At 47.7% G+C, this 24369-nt stretch overlaps 1 protein-coding gene across 1 annotated transcript in view; it reads right to left on the bottom strand.

The window, feature by feature from the left end:
• Positions 1-24369, bottom strand: part of LOC123766071 (proteoglycan-like sulfated glycoprotein papilin) — a gene marked incomplete at its 5' end in the record, with an annotated part of 493143 nt that overhangs the window by 189994 nt on the left and 278780 nt on the right. Inside the window, 4 exon segments of the mRNA XM_069321077.1 lie at positions 9810-9834; positions 9836-9987; positions 23329-23505; positions 24016-24198. Coding sequence (XP_069177178.1) covers positions 9810-9834; positions 9836-9987; positions 23329-23505; positions 24016-24198 — 537 coding nt within the window.

The raw sequence follows: 24369 nt of genomic DNA, 5'->3' as shown, positions 1-24369 counted from the left end.
TATATATATATATATATATATATATATATATATATATATATAAATATATATATCGTACCTAGTAGCCAGAACGCACTTCTCAGCCTACTATGCAAGGCCCGATTTGCCTAATAAGCCAAGTTTTCATGAATTAATATATTTTCTCTAATTTTTTTCTTATGAAATGATAAAGCTACCCATTTCATTATGTATGAGGTCAATTTTTTTTTATTACAGTTAAAATTAACGTAGATATATGACCGAACCTAACCAACCCTACCTAACCTAACCTATCTTTATAGGTTAGGTTAGGTTAGGTAGCCGAAAAAGTTAGGTTAGGTTAGGTTAGGTAGGTTAGGTAGTCGAAAAACAATTAATTCATGAAAACTTGGCTTATCAGGCAAATCGGGCCTTGCATAGTAGGCTGAGAAGTGCGTTCTGGCTACTAGGTACGACATATTATATATATATATGTCGTACTTAGTAGCCAGAATTCACTTCTCAGCCTACTATTCAAGGCCCGATTTGCCTAATAAGCCAAGTTTTCCTGAATTAATATATTTACTATAATTTTTTTCTTATGAAATGATAAAGCAACCCTTTTCTCTATGTATGAGGTCAATTTTTTTTTATTGGAGTTAAAATTAACGTAGATATATGACCGAACCTAACCAACCCTACCTAACCTAACCTAACCTATATTTATAGGTAAGGTTAGGTTAGGTAGCCAAAAAAAGCTAGGTTAGGTTAGGTTAGGTAGGTTAGGTAGACGAAAAAACATTAATTCATGAAAACTTGGCTTATTAGGCAAATCGGGCCTTGAATAGTAGGCTGAGAAGTGCATTCTGGCTATTAGGTACGACATATATATATATATATATATATATATATATATGTCGTACCTAGTAGCCAGAACTCACTTTTCAGCCTACAATGCAAGGCCCGATTTGCCTAATAAGCCAAGTTTTCATGAATTAATATATTTTCTCTAATTTTTTTCTTATGAAATGATAAAGCAACCCATTTCCTTATGTAAGAGGTCAATATTTTTTTATTGGAGTTAAAATTAACGTAGATATATGACAGAACCTAACCAACCCTACCTAACCTAACCTAACCTATCTTTATAGGTTAGGTTAGGTTAGGTAGCCGAAAAAGTTAGGTTAGGTTAGGTTAGGTAGGTTAGGTAGTCGAAAAGCAATTAATTCATGAAAACTTGGCTTATTAGGCAAATCGGGCCTTGCATAGTAGGCTCAGAAGTGAGTTCTGGCTACTAGGTACGACATATATATATATATATATATATATATATATATATATATATATATATATATATATATATATGTCGTACCTAGTAGCCAGAACGTACTTCTCAGCCTACTATGCAAGGCCCGATTTGCCTAATAAGCCAAGTTTTCATGAATTAATTGTTTTTCGACTACCTAACCTACCTAACCTAACCTAACCTAAATTTTTCGGCTACCTAACCAAACCTAACCTATAAAGATAGGTTAGGTTAGGTTAGGTAGGGTTGGTTAAGTTCGGTCATATATCTACGTTAATTTTAACTCCAATAAAAAAAAATTGACCTCATACATAATGAAATGGGTAGCTTTATCATTTCATAAGAAAAAAATTAGAAAAAATATATTAATTCAGGAAAACTTGGCTTATTAGGCAAATCGGGCCTTGAATAGTAGGCCAAAAAGTGAGTTCTGGCTACTAGGTACGACATATATATATATATATATATATATATATATATATATATATATATATATATATATATATATATATATATATATATATATATATATATATATATGTATATATATATATATATATATATATATATATATATATATATATATATATATATATATATATATATATATATATATATATATATATATATATATATATATATATATATATATATATATATATATATATATATATATATATATATATATATATATATGTCGTACCTAATAGCCAGAACGCACTTCTCAGCCTACTATTCAAGGCCCGATTTGCCTAATAAGCCAAGTTTTCATGAATTAATGTTTTTTCGTCTACCTAACCTACCTAACCTAACCTAACCTAGCTTTTTTTGGCTACCTAACCTAACCTTACCTATAAATATAGGTTAGGTTAGGTTAGGTAGGGTTGGTTAGGTTCGGTCATATATCTACGTTAATTTTAACTCCAATAAAAAAAATTGACCTCATACATAGAGAAAAGGGTTGCTTTATCATTTCATAAGAAAAAAATTATAGTAAATATATTAATTCAGGAAAACTTGGCTTATTAGGCAAATCGGGCCTTGAATAGTAGGCTGAGAAGTGAGTTCTGGCTACTAGGTACGACATATATATATATATATATATATATATATATATATATATATATATATATATATATATATATATATATATATATATATATATATATATATATTGGTGTATACTGGCAGCAGGTTTTCTTTCAAACATGCTTCATTGAATATGACCGTTGGATATATATATATATATATATATATATATATATATATAATATATATATATATATATATATATATATATATATATATATATATATATATATATATAAAACATAAATAAATGTGACCCAGTAGTGAGGCACCATCTCGGTAAGATAGCTTCAGGTTGGGGGGCCACTAAGAGACTCCTCCAGAAAATCATTGAAAAGAGTTCTTAATGAAACCTCATTGCTCTTGGTTAAGTAAACTGAAAATTTGTTCATGTGTGAGCACTTTTAAACCTATTAATAGTTTTTAATACATAAAAAACCAGCGTTGAATGTAATGAAACGCCATTTTCTGGGTGAGCCCCGGAGGCTCCCTGGAGCTTATCGGGCTAATGTGTGTTATGTTAGACCGGGACATTAGCTATGGAGTTCAGACCTACCAGGGACCAGCGCCAGAACCTGGCCCCTTCAGAGAGGTTTCAGGGAGCAATGGCCCTGGAAAACCCCATATAGTTGGGGGTTTTCCTTATCTGCCATCGACCGGGGTTAGGCACCCAGAAAGGTAGGCGTAACAAAACAAACCCCACATGGTAAAAACTACAACAAAAACCGAACAGAGAGGTAGAAAACTCCCTACAATCCCAAGGAAAACAATCAAACAATCAATTTACTGCCGCGCCGGTCGTCCGCGCAGCCCTCCCCTCCCCGGGAGGGGGAGGGGGGGGGGGCCCCGGACCTCACCGCGCCGGCTGCCGTCAGTTCGGAAACTAGGCTTCAACCAACGCGAAAAATCCCGCCGACCGGATGGGAGGGAGGGTAACCAGGGAGCCTCCGGGGCTCACCCAGAAAATGGCGTTTCATTACATTCAACGCTGGTTTTCTGGGGGGAGCCCCTACGGCTCCCTGGAGCTACATACCCAAAGAGAAGGAAAATGGGACTTACCCGGGAGGCGGTTGCCACAAACTCCTCAACTCGAAGTCGAGACAACTGGCTGCAACCTGCGACCCAAAGCAACACAAGAACGACGAGGAGCAGGGACATTCACCAAATAACGGGCGGCCAGGACCCTGTTCGACTTCCAAAATCCACGCGCCCGAATATGAGCCCAAGACATATTACCAAACACGGCAGCCAAAGCCGCAAATTTCCTAACGTCATGGGCGCGAGGATAGACCGCAGGCTGGCTAGATTTAATAACCCTGCGGACAACCTGGGAGACCCGAGCCCTGGAACAGGGAACGAGGGAAACCGGATCAACCCAAAGCGCATCCCCAGCCACTCCGGCCGAAGCGCGCAGGTAACGGCGAAGTGCAGCAACAGGACACAACACATGATGCACCCCCGGCCGAACCAACCAAGCATCAATGACCCACGGACCCCTCCGGAAAGCAGCCGTCTCGTTCTTTGCCAGAAAGGACGGAGAAGGCTGCAAACGGACAAACCTACCCCCAGGACCAAAAGAGCAGTAACCCCTGCGCCGGAGGAGAGCATGAAGCTCCCCTACCCGGCCCCCAGAGGCCAATGCCAACAAAAACAAAGCCTTGGAAAAACAATCAGGAACCGAAGGGGCCACCACAAACCGAGGAGAGGAAAGATAGGAGAGCACCCTGTCCAAGGACCAGGACGGCTCAGGCGGCGCATGAGCAGGCCGGAGGTGAAACAGAGCACGGGAAAGCTTACGAAACGGGGCGGATGTGACGTCCACCCCGAAAGCAAGCTGGAGCGGCTCCGCCAGCGCCGCACGATACGAGGCGACAGTATTAGGCATCAAATGACGGTCCTGAAAAAGCCAAGTAAGGAAGGACAAAACAACCCGATCCGAGAGAAAAGACAACCTACGAAGAGCCAGAAAATGGCGAAAGGAACGCCAGGAAACTTCATACTGTCGCCTAGACGAAGCTCTCAGGTGGGACACCATCAAAGAAGCCACCTGATCACCATAGAAATGGTGATACACCCGCGTCAAAAAGACCAGACGCGAAGAGCAGAGGAGAAGGTCGAACCAGCCCCGTACCGGATCGGGCCGACCTGCTGAAAGAGGCGGAGCCGCGGGAAACGTCCCGGGTTCGGGCACCGAGCCAGAAGCACCGGAAACCAAGGCTGGGCCGGCCACCAAGGGGCCACGAGGACTACTCTCCCCGGGAATGTCTCTAACCGAACCAGAACCCGAAGCAACAGCTGGACCGGAGGAAAAAGGTACAGGTAACCCCACCTCGACCAGTCCTGCCGAAAAGCATCCACCGCGAACGCCTCGCAGTCGGGGAAGGGCGTCACATATAGAGGGAGACGCCGGGACCACGCCGACGCGAAGAGGTCCACATCCGGGAGACCATACGTCTGGCAGATCCAACGAAACGAGTCGTCGTCGACCGTCCATTCCGTGGACAGGGGAAGGAAGCGAGACAGACCGTCCGCCAGAACGTTGGACACTCCCCGGACGTGAACCGCACGGAGAGCCAAACCCCGAGAATCCAGCAGACGAACCACTCGAAGGGACCAACCCCAAAGAGCCAAGGACCGAAGAGAACCCCCGCGGTTCAGGCAATGAACCACCGGAGAACAGTCCGAATGGAGGCGAATGGTCGATCCCCGAGCGACCCGAACCCTCCGAAGCGCGAACCAGACAGCCGCGAACTCCCGAACCGTGCTGTGAGCCCGATGGAAGGACGGACCCCACCGTCCCTGGCCTGCCTGGTGAGCACTGGTCACAAAGCCCCAGCCGAGAGACGACGCGTCCGTGAACACATCGAGCGAGGGCTCGGGAAGGCGCCAAGGCACCGAACCCCGAAAAATCCGAAGAGGAAGACGGTGACGCAGCAACCGACATAAGACCCCCGGAGGGCGAACCCAACGATCGCGAGAGAGGCGGAAAGGACGTCCCCGAAGGAACCAAAACAGACGCCGAAGCCAAACCCGACCCGGCGGGTAGACTAGCATGGCGAAGTTCAGACTCCCGCACAACCGCTCGAGCAACCGCCGAGTGACCCGGGACCCTCGCAGAAACAGCAAACGGCGGTCCCGCAGCCGCCGCAACGCCACCGGAGGTAGAGACAAGGAAGCGGTCCGAGAATCCCAAACAAGACCCAGCCAGGTCCGAACCTGGGACGGAACCAGATGGGACTTCCTCCAGTTCACCAGGAACCCGAACCTGGCGAGCTGGGAAAGAACCAAATCCCTGGCGAGCAGACAAGCTGACCGACTGGGAGCCCACACCAGCCAGTCGTCGAGGTAGGCCAAAACCCGAATCCCTAGAAGACGCAGACGGGTCACCACAACTCGGGTCAGACGCGTGAAAACGCGAGGTGCCAGATTCAGGCCAAAAGGTAGGCAACGAAAACGGTAAGCGTGACGCCCTACCACGAAGCCTAACCAGTCCCTGAACCCCGGATGAATAGGAACGTGCCAATACGCGTCCTTTAGGTCCAGGGACACCATCCAGGCACCCGGCTCCAACAGAAGCCGGACCTGAGACAGAGTAGTCATCCGAAAGGAGGGGCAAGGAATCCAGGGGTTCAGACGGGACAAGTCCAGAATGAACCTCAGATCCGCACAGTCCCGTTTCGGCACTGGAAACAGGCGGGAAACCCACCTGAGGGACGTAGTCGGTTCGACCACGCCCAAGCGCACCCACTCCAAGATGACCTGACGAAGCGCCGGAGAAGAGACCTGCCCTGTCAGCCCCGAACCCCCCAAAGGAGGACGAGGCGCCCAACGCCACCGCAGGCCGGATGACACGACCGAAAAGGCCCACAAATCGTGGGACCAAGCGTGGGCAAACAGAGCGAGCCTCCCCCCCATCGCCCCGTCAACGGGGCAAACTGCGAAAGGGCCGACGCCCCGCACGAGAACCCAACCGTCGAACAGGGCGAACACTGCGCCGCCCAGACGACGCTGGCCCCAAAGGGAACAACGGCTCAGAAACCGGCACCAAAGGCCCACCTCGACCAGCGGAAACCGAAACCCTGGCACGACCCCTCCGAAACTGCCGAGAACGACCGCTCCGGAGAATCAACAAGTCCGCCATAGGACGACAACTAGCCGTAGCCGCATGCAGAAACTGGGACACCGCAGACTCTGCAAACAGCAACGGACAAAAAGGAGATGAAAACCTAAGAGCCAGGGCCCAAGCGGAATCCAAAGAGAGGGCGAGCACAGCCTGACGGCACGCGAGGCGAGAAGCAAAAAACAGAGACACCGCTTCCTTCAGGATGGGCGCAAAGAGCTTCAACAGTGCAGCCGACGCCCTAGCTGCCGAAGAAAGCGCCCCGGACGAAGGCCCTTCAGCCAACGCTCCCACATCCTCCTCGAGCCAAGCAGAAGAGAGCTCGAGAAGGGAAAAGAAACGCAAGACCGAAGCCAAATGCCCACGGGAGCGCAACTCCTCCGCAACCAATGAAGCCGAAAGCTGAGGAACCTGCACGTGAAGCTGGACAAGGCCAACATCCCGAGAAAGCACAGGAGCGAATAAGCACGCATTAAGGTGCTCAAACTCGCCCCCCAGGTAAACCTGCATAAAAGTAGCAGTCTCGCGCCAATCAAGCGTGCGGGTCCGACAGAACCCATGCCACGCCCCCAACGAAAAGAAAGGGCAGTCTGCCAGCCAGGAAGACCCCGGAACCTCCAAACGTACCCAAAAACGGGAAGAAGAACCGAACTCAAACGAGGACGGATCCATCGGGGAGGCATAACCCGGGTCTCGCAAGAGGTATGCAGCAAGAGCTTCCCGAGCCACCTTCGCGGAGAGACGGGAAGTAGCAAACCCCTGTAAAGACGGAGCCGAGGTACCCAAAGGCGCCCGGAACCGAACACGGGGAGGAGCCGAACCCAAATCATACTCATACAGGGAGGGAGGATAAGAAAACCCCTCCCCCTGCAACAATAAACCCCGTGGGGAAGGCAAAAGCACCCAAGCGGGGTCACAGGGGGCCCAAGGCCCCCAGGTCGACTCCTCCCCAGCCCCAGGATCCCTTACGTCGGGACCCGGGGCAGAGCCGTCCTCCAAACCCTCTACCCCTGAAGAAAAGGTAGAGTCCAAGGGAAAGGCAGACAAGGGGGCCTGCTGGTGGGACCCAGAAGCCTCGGCAGGAGGAACCGGCTCAAATGCCTCCGTCCCCGACCCGGATGGGGCAGCCCCCGAAGCAGCCCGAGTCTCACCACCAAGTAAATCGTGTGCCAAGGCCGAAAGCCGCATACGTTTCGGAGCCGGACACAAGGGAGGTGGTGCAGGAAGAACCACAGGGGAAGGACCAGAGGGCGTAGGAGTCAAAGCCATAGCAATCAACGCCCCCAGATCAGGGTCCCTAAAGCAAAAACGGGGCAGCCTCGGGGCATCCAGGCGGGAAACCAACCTAGCGCGTTGCAATAACCGAAATCTACCATGCAACGCTGATGCTGCCTGTACTCTAATAGGAACATCCTCAGAGTAAAACCTGAGCACAAGCAGAGAACAGGACTCGCAAGACTCCGGGTCAAAGGTGTCATTGACCCAACAGGCAGCATGACGGAGGCAAAACAGGTGACTGTCACCCTGAGACAAGGGCACACTGCAACCTTCAAACCCGCACAAGGCAGGCTGGAACTCGGGAGACGCCTCCATGGGTCCCCGAGCCCCGACAGGGGTTTCCAGGGCCCGTAGGTTAGCAACTACGGGAAGCCCGGGCAAGGTGTTGCTAACCGGTTAAGAAACCCAAACAAAACACGGGTAATTGATAATACTGAAAACCCCTGGGACGTGTACAAGCACGGGGGCCTAGCAGAGGGCCACCAAAACAATACCAGGGGAACTATGGGCCCACGAGGCAGCACCTCCACCAGGCAACCAAAAACAAAACAAAAGAAAAACCCCGCAAAAGTACACCGTCCCCAGAGCAACAGGAACCGGTCGCCGCTTAGGTGGCAGGCCGCGCAACACCTTGACGCCCTAACCAGCACAATACCACTCCCTACCCAAGGCCAAACAAGGGCCCCAAGCCCCAGCTGGCCCCAAGGGCGAGGCAAATGCCGAGCAGCAAAAACCTCTACGGGAGCGGTTCCCGAACGCCCCAGAGAAGATAACCCTGACACGCAAGGGCAGTACTCACAGGGCGCCTAGGGAAGGAAGCCCTAGACGCATGCAGCCCCGGCACTGATGAAGTACTCCTGGCCACCGCACACCACGACAACAGCAGAGAACGCCACACGAGGCAAACACCGCCAAGGAATTTGAGGCCAGAGAAGCGTCTATCCCGGTTGACACTAGCTTGCGAACTGACGGCAGCCGGCGCGGTGAGGTCCGGGGCCCCCCCCCCCCTCCCCCTCCCGGGGAGGGGAGGGCTGCGCGGACGACCGGCGCGGCAGTAAATTGATTGTTTGATTGTTTTCCTTGGGATTGTAGGGAGTTTTCTACCTCTCTGTTCGGTTTTTGTTGTAGTTTTTACCATGTGGGGTTTGTTTTGTTACGCCTACCTTTCTGGGTGCCTAACCCCGGTCGATGGCAGATAAGGAAAACCCCCAACTATATGGGGTTTTCCAGGGCCATTGCTCCCTGAAACCTCTCTGAAGGGGCCAGGTTCTGGCGCTGGTCCCTGGTAGGTCTGAACTCCATAGCTAATGTCCCGGTCTAACATAACACACATTAGCCCGATAAGCTCCAGGGAGCCGTAGGGGCTCCCCCCAGAAATAGTATATTTTTATAATATTATAATATTTGAGCAGTGTGTAAGGAAGCCCATGAAAGCTGTTGGTTACATTCTCCTTTCAGTAAATGATACTTGTTATGAGAAGGTGTTGGCCAAGAAAAGTGGCATTCCCATATTGTGACAATGTAATACACATTTAATCAACAATTATATTATCATGAAAAACGTCTAAAAATTAAAGCTTAACTATCATTTCATTTACTGAAAGAGACTATTCTCTACAAAGTTTAGATTGTATTAAAACATGTAAATTAACATTTTTGTTTACCTGATTTGTAGAAAAAAGGAATAATATATATTATTAGAGATTAATTCCAAAGAAATTAGGAAGAGAAAGAAAAACCCAAATATCATGAAGAGCAACAATCACCTTAGAATTTAAGCTCATTAATGGCTCTCTGATTTTCACATCATAAAGCAAAGCATCATGCTGAAGCTCTGTGCATTACTACTGGAGTATTTTAGATCTTTTGATATTTATAATATTTAGACACTAGGCAAGCGTCAAAAGGACACCGATGACTTAGTGTATCAATGCTTGTAGGAATGAATCTGCACTAAGTGAAATCAGAGGTATAAAAAGTTCCACTCGTTACTTGTCGGGTAATAGTATTATATTACAAGTACCAAATAAATAAGTAAAACAAAGAAAATCTGTGTACCTGTTTTTTCTGGAATGATGCACTTTCTCCTCACACTCTTGTTGAGAATTATAGCGATTATTGTTACCCAAGCAGCCTCCATACATGAAAGATTTACAGCTGCTAGTTGCAGAGTCGTGGTACCAAGCTGGGACAGATCCAGTACAAGGACCTTCTACGCGAGGAAGATGACATGATTCTGTTGACAATATTGTGATTAATTAATTATACCAAATATTCAAACTGAAAGTACAGTATACTTATAATTCATACATTTGTTAGGGAGCCAAAATGTATTGAGATATATTAGGACTAAGACATTCTTCAAAAGAATGTTGAATCCTGTATTAACATTCATACACTCTAGATTCATGAATGACATTAGTTAATTTCTATGGGAGCCCTGTTGGATCCCTGAATCTATTCAAACTGATATAGTGCTATACTAGTTTGTGGTCATCGGTCACAGAAGTCCTTTTGCCTAACGGGGACCACAAGCCAGAACCTGGCCCCCTCAGAGAGGCACAGAGAGCAATGGCCTATGAGCACTTTACATTTAAAGTATGTCATAATTGCCATCGACCGGGAAAGGCACCCAGAAAAATAGGTGAAACAAAACACCACAATCTGGTGAAATTGCAATCTATGTCCAAAAAGAGCAAAGGAACTTCCCCAGGAAGAAAATAAACAAGCAACACTTCATCCAACATCCAACAAGCAACACACACAAGGGGGAGGGGGAGCTGGCTCAGGTGAGCTGGCCGCCCACCACGCCAGTTCTTGAACTGATGTGTTGGCAGTTAGATCAGTCACCTCTGGCCTCAATTTCCTGTTCTGGATTTTCCCCCGTGTGGCTATACCAGCAGTGTGTGTGTGTGTGGTGTGGTGGCCAGGTGTCTTAGTGAATAGGAGCAGCATGCACCAAGGGTTATCTTCCCTAGGTGCTCCATAAGTACTATCCTTACATTTTAGGGCTATCTTTTCCCTGGGGCATTCGGGAATCACTCCCGTTTGAGGACTTCATCACTTGGCATTGTATTCACCCTTGGGCTACGTCAGGGGGTCTTGGGCTTTCCATTTTGCCCCAGGCGGGGAGTGTTATTGGTTGGGTGGGGCAGCTTGTACACGCAGCAGCCAATGATTCTCACTGGCTGCCAGTTTGTTTGTTGTGTGTCTTCGGGGTTTTGTTTTTAATTTCTAGCATTTTCTCTTTTTGTTAACAGAGGAGGTTTGCCTAGCTTCTTATTAGGCAAGCCTAGGTTGTGTTGGTGGTCCTCCTCTGTTGCCCCTGAGGTTTCATGGCTGCTACTGATGGTCAGTTTGCCTGCTGACTGATAGGGTTTTACCATCTTAGCTGGACCCAGTGCCTGGGCTTCCCATAGGGCTTACTATCCCTGCTGCCCTGGAAAATCGCAGTGGGCTCAGAAGTATCATGGATGCATCTTCCAAGTCCTCTCTCGCCTCGTGCGAAATTGAAGGTTGTTTGTCACCCCTGCCTCAAGGAGACGATCATCCGTACTTCCTCCATCATGCTGCCTGTTGGGTCAGTGACACCTACGACCCGGAGTCTGTGTGACTTGTTTCCCACTTGTGCTTCAATCTACCCATTCCTTGTCTGATGATCTCAGGATGAGGTGGCAGCTGCGTTGCATGCTCAATTCTCCTTACTGCAATGGGCCAGGTTGGCTGTTCGGCTGGAAGCCCCAGAGCTACCCCCACTTGGGTTTTAGCGACTCGGATTTGGGGGTGTTGATCGCTTTGACCTTGGTTCCATCAGTGCCCCCGCTTCCTTCCCAGGTGGGCATGGTTCACCCTACTCCTCTCTCCCTGCTCCCAAACGTCTGAGGGTTTTGGAGTTGGGGCGGAGTTTAGCTCGGGATGAGACTCGAGTGGCTTCGGAGGCTGCCCCTTCTGATTCGGGTGTGGAGGTGGTTGAGCCCATATTTCCCACTGAAGCTGACCACCGAGGTCAACCCAGCAGATTCCCTTCTTCGAAGCTTTTCCCCTGGACTTCACCTTTTCTTCAGGGGTGGTGGGCGTGGATGAGGGCTTTGCCCCAGGGCCTGTGTTGGAGGTTCCCAGGGCTTGGGGGGGGGGGGGGGGGGAAGTCTACTTGGAGTGCTTGGGCTTCTTTTGACCCTGCTTGGGCCCTTGTGCTGTCTGTGCAGTGGTTATTGCTGCAGGGGAGGGGATTTTCATACCCTCCTTCCCTTTATGAATTTGAGTTAGGTACAGCTCCTCCTGGGTTCTTTTCTAGGTGCACTTGTGTTCCTCGGATTCATCAATCTAAAGGTTTCCTTCCTCTCGGATTTTCCCTAGGAAGGTTCGGGAGGCCCTTGATGCATACCTCCTGCGAGACCCGATTTATGCCTATAATTGACCCAGCTTCATTTGGGTTTGGTTCTTCTTCCCCCGTATTGGGTGAGTTATGAAGTCCCAGAATCTAACTGGCTGGCAGAATGCCCCTTCTCACTAAAAGTTTGGCATGGCTTTTGTCATACCTGCATTCCTGAGTGGCGAGAGGTTTCTTCGGTGTTGCAGGTTTTCTTGGGGGACTCACTCAAGTTCCTCACAGAGTGCCTCTTTGCCATTGCACTGCCTCGTGATGAGAGTGTGATGCAACTGCATGCTCAGGTCCCCACTGTTTCAATTGCCTTGGCAGATGATGACCTTCGGACTCACGGTCATTTGGCCTCTGTCTTGCGCTTCTTCAGTCTTCAGGAGCTGTCTTCGGACTGACTTTCGGAGGCTGTGGGGGTGTTGAATGTGGGGCCTTTGGCTGCTGTCTGCTCTGCTGAAGCTGCACTGATTTCCCAGGAAGCTGTTTCTATGTTTTCACCTCCCATTTCAGGTGTTGGCAGGCTGTCCTAGATTCTTTCGGATTCAGCTTGGGACCCTGGCTCTGCAGTCCTCTTCGATATTCTGTCCTCTGTTGTTCCCTGAGGACAGTGTTGCCAAGTTTTTCTTGGCGGCTTCAGCCAGTTGTCGTCCCATATCTGACATGATGGTGCTCCAGGGATTCATTCCAAGACCTCTTCATCGAGTTTCAGGGCTCGTGTCTTATTTAGTCGGGGTAGCCCTTTGGTGCCAGTTTCTGCATCGGTGTGTTAACCGAGGCCTTCTTCATCTGGTCAACGCAATGTTTGCTCTGTTTGGAAATCGGCTTCTCGGGATTCGCGTTGGTCCTTTCGTGGGTTGCCCTGTTGAATGGGGCAATTGGGGTGGCTCTTTTTGCCCACACTTGGCCCCACGATTCATGGGCTTTTTCTGTCATTTCTTCCTGCCTTTGGTGGCATTATTGGGAGGTCAGGTTTCAGGTTCCCCGTTCCTCTTTCGGGTCATCTCAGAGTGGCTTCACTTGGGCATGGTTGAAATGACCTTGTCTCTCAAGTGGATTTCCCGGTTACTCAATGGTTTGGGTTCCTGGTAAATTAGTGGAAGTCCTAATTGGTTCTGTTCCAGGTTTGGACTTGGCTGGGACTTGTGTGGGATTCTCAGACTGCGTCCGTTTCTCTCCCTCCTGTGGCTTTGCTTCAGTTGAAGTCCCACCTTCAGCTGTTTTTGAGGGGTTTCACTCCCCGGATGCACAAGCTGCTGTGCGGGGGGGTCTCTGCAGTCCATGGCTCTTTGGAGCTGGTTGCTTCAAGTAGCTCTTCTGCTGAATTCTCGGGGCTTAGCTCTCTGCGCTGTTCGCATTCAGGGAGTGTCCAATGTCCTGGCAGATGGCCTGTTGCACTTTGTTCCTTTTTCCACGGAGTGGATGGTTGCTCCCGCTTCCATCCTTTGGCATTTTTGGACGTACAGACACACGGAGATGGACCTCTTCTTGTCGGCATGGTCTTAGTGTCTCCCACTGTAAGTGGTGCTGTTACCCGACTGCAAGGTTCTCATGGTGGACACTTTTTGGCAAGAATGGTCATGGTGGGGGGTTCCTGTACATCTTTTCCCAAGTCTAGCTGTTGCTCCGGGTTCTGGCTCGGCTGGAATCCTATGAGGGGAGGGTGCTTCTCCTGGTTCCATGGTGGCTGGCCCAGCCTTGGTTTCAGGCACTGCTTGCTCAGTGTTTGAACCCAGGGGTATTTCTGCAGCTCCGCCTTTTTCAGCAGGTTGGGTCAGTGAGGGATGTTGCTGGTTCGCATTTCTTTAATGGCAACGCACCTGTGGTCTTCGTCTCAGTGACAGTATAAAGTTTCTTGGCGGTCTTTCCATCATTTCCTTTCCTTTCGGAGGGTTTCATCGGTGTCGGTTACGGTTATCGTTGTCTTGTCCTTTCTCTCTCTGCTTTTTCTGGACCGGCAACTTATGCCAAATACTTTCGTTTCTTATTGTGCAGCATTGGTGGAGCCACTGCAGCTTAAGTTTAGGGTGGATGTCACTTCTGCTCTGTTCCACAAGCTCTCTGATGCAATTTTTCATCTCTGGCCTGCTCATGCATTGCCTGAGCTTTCTTGGTCTTTGGACCAGATTCTTTCACTTCTTTCTTCTCCTCGATTTGTTGTAGCCCGTTCAGTTCATGATTGCTTTGGGACAAGGAAAGAAAAATAAGGAAAGCCTTGTTTTTGTTGGCTTTGGCCTCAAGGAAATTGGCGTGGAAAGCTTCATGCTTTTCCCTGGCGACTGAAAGTTCTGTTTGTTTAGTCCTGATGGTTGTTTTGTTTGTTTGTTTGTTTGCAGTCTTCTCCTCCTCTTGTGGCGAAGAATGAGATGGAGGGCTTCCAGAGGGGGTTCGTTGGTTGTGAAGATTTGGATGGTTAGTATGGGGGTGCATCACATGCTGTACCCGGTGGCGGCTTTACATTGCTACCTGCGGGCCACTGGTTCGGTGACAGTGGACGTGCTCTAGTTGGATCTGGTTTCCCTGGTTCCCTGTTCCAGGGCTCGCGTGTCTCAGGTTGTCCATGATGAAATTAAGTCTAGCCAGCCTGCGGTCTACCCTCATGCCCATGATGTTAGCAGCAAGTATGCAGCTCTTGTGGCTGTTTTTGGTAATAAGTCTTCATTCAACATTCTGGAGCGGCGGTTTTAGAGGTTGAATAGGAGGTCGAATTTGGAGGTCGAACTCCATCAACCAGGAATAGGGTTCTGGCCGCCAGGTATCTTGTGAATGTCCTGGGCCCTCTATGGCCTTGTGTTGCATTGGGAAGTCTGTCGCAGCTGTCAGTCTCTACTGCACTTCAGGGAGCCGATGAGGCTCCTCATGGAAAACCATTGTTGAATGTAATGAAAGGCCATTTTCTGGGTGAGCACCAAAGGCTTCCTGATACCCTCCCTCCCTCCCTCTGGTCGGTGGTCTTCATCGTTCAAGAACTGCATCGTTCAAGAACTACACCACGTCTCCGTGGTGTAGTGGTAAGACACTCGCCTGGCGTTCCGTGAGCGCTAAGTCATGGGTTCGTATCCTGGCCGGGGAGGATTTACTGGGCGCAATTCTTAACTGTAGCCTCTGTTTAACACAACAGTAAAATGTGTACTTGGATGAAAAAACGATTCTTCGCGGCAGGGAACCATATTCCAGGGACCCTTAGGATTAAGGACTTGCCCGAAATGCTATGCGTACTAGTGGCTGTACAAGAATGTAACAACTCTTGTATATATCTCAAAAAAAAAAAAAAAAAAAAAAAAAAACTGGGGTGGTGGGCTTCTCCATCCCCCTTCGGGGGTGGGAGTTTTCTTCCTGGGAGAGTTCCTTTGCTCTTTTCAGATGTAGGTCACAATTTTCACCAGATTGTGGTCTGTTTTGTTTCACCTATCTTTCTGGGTGTCTTTCCCGGTTGATGGGAATTATGACATACTTTAAATGAAAAGTGCTTATAAGCCATTGCTCCCTGTGTCTCTCTGAGGAGGCCAGGATCTGGCTCATGGTCCCCAGTAGGCAAAAGGACTCCTGTGACTTATGACCCCAAACTAATATAGCACTATATCAGTTTGGATAGCTTCAGGAAGCCTCCGGGGCCCTGCCCAGAAAATGGCGTTTTATTACATTCAACACAGGTTTTTCTGTGGGGAGCTCCTATGGCTCCCTGGAGTTTATCGGGCTAATGTATGTTATATTAGACCAGAACATTAGCTAAGTGGTTCAGACCTACCAGGGACCTGCGCCAGAACCTGGCCCCTTCAGAGGGGCTTCAGGAAGCAATGGCCCTGGAAAACCCCTTTGTGGTTGAGGTTTTCCTTATCTGCCATCGACCGGGGTTAGCACCCAGAAAGGTAGGCATAACAAAACAAACCCTACATGGTAAAAAACTAAAACAAAAAACCGAACAGAGAGGTAGAAACTCCCTACAATCGCAAGGAAACAAGTAAACAAGCAAACATCACACTTTACTGCTGCGCCATTCATCCGCGCAGCCCTCCCCGCCCAGAGAGCGGGAGGGGGCAGCCCTGGACCTCACCGCACCGGCTGCCTAGCATCAGTTCGTAAGCTAATGTCAATCTGGATAGACGCTTCTCTGGCCTCAGGTTTCCTAGGCGATGTTTGCCTTGTGTGGCGTTCACTGCCGTGTGTTGTGTTGTGCGGTGGCCAGGTGTTCCTCATCAGTACCATGGCTGCATGCACTTAGGGGCTTCCTTCCCTAAGCACCCTGTGAGTACTGCCCCTGCATGACAGGGTTATTTTCCCTGGGGCGTTCGGGAACCATTCCCGTAGAGGTTCATGCTGCTCAGAATTTGCCTCGCCCTTGGGGCCAGCTGAGGCTTGGGGCCCTTGTTTGGCCCTGGGTAGGGACTGGTATTGTGCTGGTAGGGTAGGGACTGGTATTATGCTGGTTAGGGCATCAAGGATGTTGCGCGACCTGCCACCTAAGCAGGCGACCGGTTCCTGTTGCCTCTGGAGACGGTGTACTTTTGCGGGGTTTTTCTTTTGTTTTTATTTTCATTTGCCTGGTGGGGGTCTGCCTAGTGTGGCTTATAGTTCCCTGGTAGTGTTTGGTGGCCCTCTGCTAGGCTCCCGTGATTGTACATGTAACAGGGGTTTTCACTGTTGTCCTTTACCCCCTTGTTATTTTTGGGTTTCTTAACCGGTTAGCAACACTTTGCCCGGGCTTCAAGTAGTTGTTACCCTACAGGCCCTGGAAACCCTTGTCGGGGATCGGTTGACCATTGAATGTGTCTTCTGGGTTCCAACCCGTCTTGTACAGGATCGTTGGTTGCTGTGCTCTTGTCTCTGGGTGACAGTCGGCACTTTCACCTCCGTCATGTTGCCTGTTGGGTCACTGACACCTTGACCCGGAGTCTTGCGAGAGATATTCTCTGCTTGTTCTCCAGTACTCTCCTGATGTTATTACTGTTCAGAATACAGGCGGCATCCGTGTTGCAAGCTAGGTTAGGTTGCTGCAACACGCTAGGTTGGTTTCCCACTCAGATGACCTGGGGCCGCCCCGTTTTGGTTAGGTGCTGCTTGCTCCTTTCCCTCTCTGTTCCCGGCTCCGGACAGTTTGTGGGTTTAGGGGTCGGGGCGGGGTTTAGTTGGGGCAGAGACTCGGGCGGTTTCCGGGGCTGCCTCATTCGGGTTGGGGACAGAGGTTTTCGAGCCTGTTCCTCCTGCCAAGGCTTCTGGGTCTTACCAGCGGCCCTTTCTTGCTGCCTTTCCCATCGACTCCTTTTTTCTTTTCTTTAAGCGCAGGGGGCTTGGAGGACGGCTCTGCCCCGGGGCCTCTGTTGCGGGTTCCCAGGGCTGTGGGGGATGCCTGCTAGCAGATCTGGGGCTGTTTGTCCCTGCCTGGGTTTTCTGCTTCTGGGTGGAGTTTTTTGCCCATCCAGTCATGTTTTCGTATCTTTTGCATCGGTCACAACCCTCTGTTCTAGTGGCCATTTTCTTCAACTGGTTTCCCGGTGTGGACCACCAGGGCGGCGTTGCGGTTTGTTTACATGTGCCTGGATGTGCGAGCGAGCGTCTTGGGTGAGTTTTTCATCTTTTTCAGGGGTTTTATTCTCCTGTTGTCGTTTCTTTGCTTTTCTGTTTTTTTCTGACCATTTTTTGTTCCTCTGGGAACGTTTGAGTGTTGATTTTACACCGGGTTTTCCGTTTTGTCTGTTTTGGGTCTGGGCCCTAGGGTTTGGGCTCAGTGTCCCTGTCTGTTTATGCTTGCTCCCACACCTTGTCCCTCAGTTTTCGATCTGTTTTGACCGTTTCCCTGGGGGTTCTGTCTGGGGCTGGGCTTTGCCTATCTGTGGTGTGTCTCCGCCGGCAAATGTGGTGGTTTGGGCTCCCCCTAGTTCGATTCCGGGTTTCTTTGGGTTCTTTGGTTTCTTTGGCGTTTTTTTTCCTCTTGGGCCCCCTTTTTGGATTCAGGGGACTTTGTTTACTCGTGTGTGACCCGGTTCTGCCTTCTGGGGTTCAGGGGGTCTTCCTGGTTGGTTTGCAGACTGATCTTTTTGGGTCTTGGCACGCGTTGTGGTCGTGCTGGGACTTTGGAGTTTTGATGTCGAGGTGGGCCATTTGATGCAATTTTGTGCCTTCTTCACTTCCTTCTTCTCTGCCCACTGGTTGGCGGCTTGTAATTTTCTTGTCACGTGTATGTATGCCAGCAAAAGTGGGAAGCAAGCAGACTGGATGGGCGAAAAACTCCGCCCAGAAGCAGAAAACCCAGACAGGGGCAAACCGCCCCAGAACTGCTAGCTGGCATCCCCCACAGCCCAGGGAACCCGCAACAGAGGCCCCAGGGCAGAGCCGCCCTCCAAGCCCCCTGCCCTTAAAGAAAAGGAAAAAGAAGTCCATGGGAAAGGCAGAAAGAAAGGCCCGCTGGTAAGACCCAGAAGACTTGGCAGGAGGAACAGGCTCGAAAACCTCCATCCCCAACCCGAACGGGGCAGTCCCTGAAAATTGCCCGAGTCTCGGCCCCAACTAAACCCCACCCCGACCCCGAAACCCACAGACGGTCTGGAGCCGGGAACAGGGAGGGAAGGGGCGAACAGCACCTAACCAAAACGAGGCAGGCCCCGGGGCATCCGAGTGGAAAACCAACCTAGTGTGTTGTTGCAACCTAATCCAGCTTGCAACCCGGATGCCACCTGTACTCTGAACAGTAATAACATCAGGAGAGTACTGGAGAACAAGCAGAGAATATCTCACTGCAAGACTCCGGGTCAAGGTGTAAGTGACCCAACAGGCAACATGACGGAGGTAAAAGTGGCGACTGTCACCCAGAGACAAGGGCACAGCAACCAACGATCCCGTACAAGATGGGTTGGAACCCAGAAGACACATTCAATGGTCCACCAAGCCCCGACAGGGTTTTCCAGGGCCAGTAGGCTGACTGCTACGGGAAGCCTGGGCAAGGTGTTACTAACTGGTTAACACCCAAAACTGACAAGAGTTGATGCCAACACTGAAAACCCCTGTGACATTTACAATCACGGGGGCCTAGTAGAGGGGCCACCAAACACTACCAGTGAAACTATAGCCACACTAGGCAGACCCCCACCAGGCAATGAAAATAAGAAGAAAAGAAAAACCCCGCAAACGTACACCGTCCCCAGAGGCAACAGGAACTGGTCGCCGTGTATGTAGCAGGACGTGCAACACCTTGATATCCTAACCAGCACAATATCAGTCCCTACCCAAGGCCAAACAAGGGCCCCAAGCCCCAGCTGGCCCCAAGGGCGAGGCAAATGCTGAGCAGCAAGAACCTCTATGAGAATGGTTCCCGAATGCCCCAGTGAAGATAACCTGGGCACGCAAGGGCAGTACTCACAGGGTGCTTAGAAAAGGAAGCCCCTAAGCGCATGCAGCCCCGGTACTGATGAGGAACACCTGGCCACCGTACATCACAAATCACGGCAGTGAGCGCCACGAAAGTAAACACTGCCTAGGAAACTGAGGCCACAGAAGCGTCTGTCCCAGATGACATTAGCTTACAAACTGGAGTGCTATGCAGCCAGCGCAGTGAGGTCCAGGGCCCACCTCCCCCTCTCGTGGGAGAGGAGGGCTGCGCGGACGAGCAGCTCGGCAATAGTGTGTTACGTTTGCTTGTTTGCTTGTTTCCATGGGATTGTAGGGAGTTCTACCTCTCTGTTCATTTTTTTTTGTTAGTTTCTTACCATGTGGGGTTTGTTTTGTTATTCCTACCTTTCTGGGTGCCTAACCTTGGTCGATGGCAGATAAAGAAACCCCCCAACCACAAGGGGGAATTTTCCAGGGCCATTGCTCCCTGAAACCTCTCTGAAGGGGCCAGGTTCTGACTCATGGATCCTGGTAGGTCTGAACTCCATAGCTAATGTCCCTGTCTAATATAACATACATTAGCCCAATAAGCCCCAGGGAGCCGTAGGGGCTCCCCACAGAAAGGATTTATGTTACATGTTACACGAAACTTTTCAAATAGTCTTCAATTATGGATGTGGAGGGAAGACAGAAAAGAAATTACTTAATCCACAACCAAATGACAGTTTGATATAAGACGAAAGGTTAGCTAATAAGCCAATACACTGACTGCCACTAGACATGGTTGAGTTTGCTTGGAGAGAATGGGAGGTCTTGTGGTCATGGAGTTATTGGTTGGCCTTTCATGTGTTTATGATCTGTATGTCTTTTGCCTGGGATTGCCTACACCTTTCTTTTATTGATGATCTGGGCCTCTCAGGCACATCTTCATTTTTGATCAGGTTTTGCAGTCAGTTTCTTGGTCTATACAGAACTAGTTTGTCCTTCTGCCCTTTTGCAGCCCGTCCTCCAAAAATGGGGTGGTAAATGTAAGGAGACAAATAAGTGCAATTATGTACTACTCATAGCAGTTAGGAATTGTACTTATTTTCACTTAGTATTAAATCGTACTGTCAAATATATTGTGAATATTTGAGTTTACCCCAAAAACTGAATAGAAACCCACAACCTCACCTAACCGTCTTAGTTTTTTAAGATAATAATTTTATTGCTTCTTAATTACAATTAGTACTTAACCTATAGCTATATTGATATTACAGTTTTATAAAACTAATAAAACAAAACTAAAATATATCAATAAATTGTAAAATAACTCAGGATATTTTAAAATTTTGTATAAAATCTATATTGTTTAATAAACCAGAAAAAAAAATTCTTGATATTTAAAACTTGTGTATTGCAAATTGAAATTGAAAATTTCATCCTAAAATTCTGTGTGTCTTAACAGAAAACGAGGGGAATTAAATCGGGGGAGGGAGTTGGGTAAATGTAACAGCCCCATAAGTGCAATTATGCACTGGTTATGACAGTTAGAAAGTGTACTTATTACACTTAGTATTAAATCGTACTGTCAATTCGGAGGATGGGTTGCCCTTTTGTCTGGTGGTCCTTCATAGAGTGTAGTGGAGGGTGGTTCTGCATCGTTTGGTTTTCTATTTTACCGTTTCTTTCTTTCTTTCAGATGTTTCTGGTTATTTGAAAGCTAAGCATTTAGGCCTGCCCTTGGGTGGACCCCTGGGCCATGGAAGGCATCCCCTGACCTTCTTGGAGGGAGTGCCTTTCCATTGAAGCCTTGTCTGGCTGCATTATCCAGTGAAGTTGTCTCCCACCAAGAACAACCAACAAAGCCCTGTTGAGAAACGGGGCATTGAATTATATGAAATGCTCATTTCTAAGGTGCTCTTCAGCTGCTGCCATTCTTGCCTTTCAATCTCAACTTACTGTGAGTGCTTGGGTTGCCAGGGCATTAAATGGAGATTGCTTACTTCATTAACTCAGTTGTGACAGCCAGTGTTGCCATCTGGTGGTGGTTGGTGCTGTGGGTAATTAGCTAATTAGTAGTAAGCAGAGTGAAAATTTACTTTCATAGCAATATAAATTACCTCTTCAAGTGGAGTTAAGTTATATGGTTCCGTTCTTTTGTCTTATAGTGCATGGTTGCTTTGGTGGTGGACCAAGTTATTACTGTAGTTTTATCTTTCCAACTGCATGACAAAACCATTAGAAAAGCTCATAATCATGGTGCGGCAGAGAGAGGCAAGATCACCTGACATGTAAGCAGTGTCATGGGGATCTTGCTGAGCCTAACAGGCTTCCTGTCCTTCACAATGGGAAACCATGACTAATTGTCATTTCATTAGAGGGTCCCGGTAGTAGTCGGGTTTGTTCTTGACGCACAATCAAGAATTCCAGTTTTGAATCCTGGGTTGGACAGAAATGGTTGGGCACATTTCCTTTCATCTAATGCCTTTCTTCACCTAGCAGTGAGTAAGTACTCAGGAGTTAGTCAGCTTGTTGTGGGGTTTCATCCTGGGCAGAGTCAGTAATTCACCTTGGGGGAGTGGGGGAGGGGGCAGACCTTGATAAAAACCAAAACGTTTATGATGACACTGTGGTTTCCTGTCCCTCGACACAATGAATTATTGAAATTTCTGATTCAGTTTCTAATATTTTCAAGTTTGGTTCAAAAGAAAGCTGAATTCTTAAACAGCTGCTCCAGTGAAGTACTGTCAGCTGACATTATGGCAGTGGAGACCTCCAGTCTCTATACATATTTTCATCTTTTTTTAGTTGAGGATTTAGCACATTTGATTCAGAATGGCAATGCTTAAACTTTGCTTTAAACACTTTGATTGCCATTGTTTTGGGCAGTCAACTCTCTGCTTGCTATGGATCCTACTAGACTGCAATCCACTCTCGTACTGGCACATAAAACCCTCTCACAAAGGTGAGAGGGTTTTCTACTCCCTCACCTTTACATGGGAGAAATCGACTTTCCATTCCCATAGACAGAATCTGCAGCTATTATTTTTTAGCTATTGTACCCAAGAACTGACAAGGGGCTGGTATCTGCTCAGTAGTCTCAGTAGTACTTGCTCACAGTCTCCGTGGCGTAGTGGGCAATCTCCATGGTATAGTGGTAAGACACCCAACTGGAGTTTGCGAGCGCTTTGGCCTGGGTTCATATCCTAGCTGGGGAGGATTTACTCGGCACAAATCCTTAACTAGCCTCTGTTTACCCAACAGTAAAATGGGTACCTAGTTGTTAAACGATTTGGCGAGGTCGTATTCTGGGGAATATTAGGATTAAGGACTTGCCCGAAATGCTATGCGTGCTAGTGGCTGTACAGTACAAGAATGTAAGAACTCTTGTATATAAATAAATAAATAAATAAATAAATAAATAAATAAATAAATAAATAAATAAATAAATAAAATAAATAAATAAAAATTAGCAGGACTCAGCAGCTGGTGCAATCCTTTCCCTGGGTGAGGAGGTTTCCAATATTTTCACTACATGGTGTAGATAGAGGGATACAAGGAAGCAAATTCCTCAAGGTCTGCAGCAGAGAAAAACACCTCATGTATCATAATAAGAAAACTAGGCCTCTTTTGCAGAAGAGGCCCAAGAGCAGATGTGACCTTAGAACAAACCCAGCTACTGGACGGCTGGACAACATTTCTTAGACCAATCAAAATCTGTTGAAAGCGGTTAGTCTGAGTAAATTAGTTTGAGTAAGTAAAAGTTGGGCAGTGGATTGGTCATTGTATTTATACTGAAATATTTGAACTTTGAAGTTGCAAGCTGAACATCAGTTCTATATTAAAAAATATTGAAGCTTACAAATTAATACCAATATATTGTACTAGAAGCCTTACCCATTCCCTCAGGTTCAACGCAAGCAGATTTGCATTCTTCTTGTGTATTAAAATTGTTAAGGTTTCCCTCACATCCACCATACCAGAAGCGAGTACAACCACCATACTCAATGTCAAAGTACCAATTGGCAGTGAAGTTTTTGCAGGGGCCTCGTTCTTTTGCGTAGCCACACACCTCTGGGAATAAAATATTATTACCGATATTAAAAATCCATCTATATAATAATGTACCAGCTATACTCATTTCATCTGCACAGTGTAAATGCCGTAATATTCAGATGATACTATATGAATATAGTATTTCACAATACAATAACTGTATATTCAAAGATATCACAGGCTGTTATACAAAAGTATCTGTGACTGTTATACAAAAGTATCAAATTAAAAAGTATTGACTTCAGACAGCATATTTATGAGTGACTGCAGCCATCTATCATAAAATATTTAAAAAACTGTTTTACCATGAATACAGTATACGAGAAACAGAAATATAAACAAAAGAAATAGAAAGGAAGAAAAACAAAAGTTTAAGAGACAAGAATGATTTCAAATGATAAAGAATTTGAAAATATTGCAAAACTCTGTTAAAACTGGTGTTAAGAAGTTAGCAGACTCGAACCATAAACTGAAAACAATACATTTCTTTCAGTCCTCCCTCGATATCTTCAGCTCAAGGTTTCTTACCTCCGGGAATGATTGGAGCTTCATCCTGACAGCCATCAAAGAACTTTCCAGTGGCAGGTTTGACACCATCTGGGCAGCAACCAAACTCTGATGCTGCACAGCCACATCCCTCCTGCTCAGGACCAGTGGCAGGTGTGCGTCCATCCGCACAACATCCAAACTTCTCATACTCGCATCCACATCCTGAGAAAGTGCATTCTTCTTTTATAAAAATGTTAACAAAATTGTAATGTCCCAACCCCGTCCAATTAATAGAACATCTCATTTTGACATACTCTACCTAAGCCAAAAATTGTCGTATTAGAAAATGGTAGTGGCTCACAAAATTGACATATTGTCCCATTTTGTGTTTTG

Source organism: Procambarus clarkii, chromosome 9 (genome assembly GCF_040958095.1).
Source record: "Procambarus clarkii isolate CNS0578487 chromosome 9, FALCON_Pclarkii_2.0, whole genome shotgun sequence".
Lineage (NCBI taxonomy): Eukaryota > Metazoa > Arthropoda > Malacostraca > Decapoda > Cambaridae > Procambarus > Procambarus clarkii.
Note: the sequence above shows the minus strand (reverse complement) of the source record. Positions and strands in the feature narration are given on the sequence as shown.